Genomic DNA, 827 nt, shown 5'->3' with positions numbered 1-827 from the left:
TTTTCAACTAAATTTTCCACAGCTGTAATTACATTATTTGCGGTTTTGTATTTTAGTTCAGGTATATCGTCATGAACTTTTTGAACGATTTGTTTAATTGAGTTTATATTGGGGTTTTTTATTTCTTTATACATATCATCTAAACTATTAATGTTACAGTTACATTGTTCACATTTGCTTTTTACATATTCTTCAGCACCATTTTGTGATGGTGTTCCAGGTGGGGAAGAAACACCTGGTGTGCTAGGATCTACTTTTTCTTTTTCGTAATTTTCGTATTTTTCTTTCCATCCTTTCCATTGATCATTTTTACTACGAAGCCATGCTTCGTATGTATTGTACCAACTTATACAATTAGGATCACTTAAATGGTATGATTTATATGCTCCAGATTTGGTTGTGTCTTTATCATTATCTAAACACAATTTTTCTAAAGATAACGTTTTGGTTTTTTTTTCTTCACAAAACTGTCGTGACCATTCTTCTAACCATCGTAAAAACTGAGGAGTACTATCTTCTTCAGGTAAAGGACACCACTTATCAGAAAGCTGTTCATTATTTCTTTCTTCTGTATTTTTGCTCATATACCCACATAACATCGCGTGCCATACATGTGTTTTATTATCATTCCACCATTTTTTGCGAACATCTGATTGACCTGTAGATGCAGTTTCTTGAAGTACGTTATCTAATTTTTCAGTCAATTTATTTAAAAGAGAATTATTCATCATATCCGTACCTTTAATTATATCTCCATAATCATAAAAACTATATTTCATTGCCTGTAATGCTTTATTATTATCATTAGTATATTTATTTCCTAATAA

At 30.4% G+C, this 827-nt stretch overlaps 1 protein-coding gene across 1 annotated transcript; it reads right to left on the bottom strand.

Moving 5' to 3' along the window:
* PGSY75_0039400 (putative EMP1-like protein) lies at nucleotides 1–827 on the bottom strand (the record flags this gene model as incomplete). Its single annotated transcript, XM_018783511.1, has 1 exon — nucleotides 1–827. A coding segment is annotated over one exon (827 nt), but the record flags the coding sequence as incomplete, so codon positions are not given.

Source organism: Plasmodium gaboni, assembly GCF_001602025.1.
Source record: "Plasmodium gaboni strain SY75 chromosome Unknown, whole genome shotgun sequence".
Taxonomy (NCBI): domain Eukaryota; phylum Apicomplexa; class Aconoidasida; order Haemosporida; family Plasmodiidae; genus Plasmodium; species Plasmodium gaboni.
This window is presented reverse-complemented; position numbering and strand designations above follow the sequence as displayed.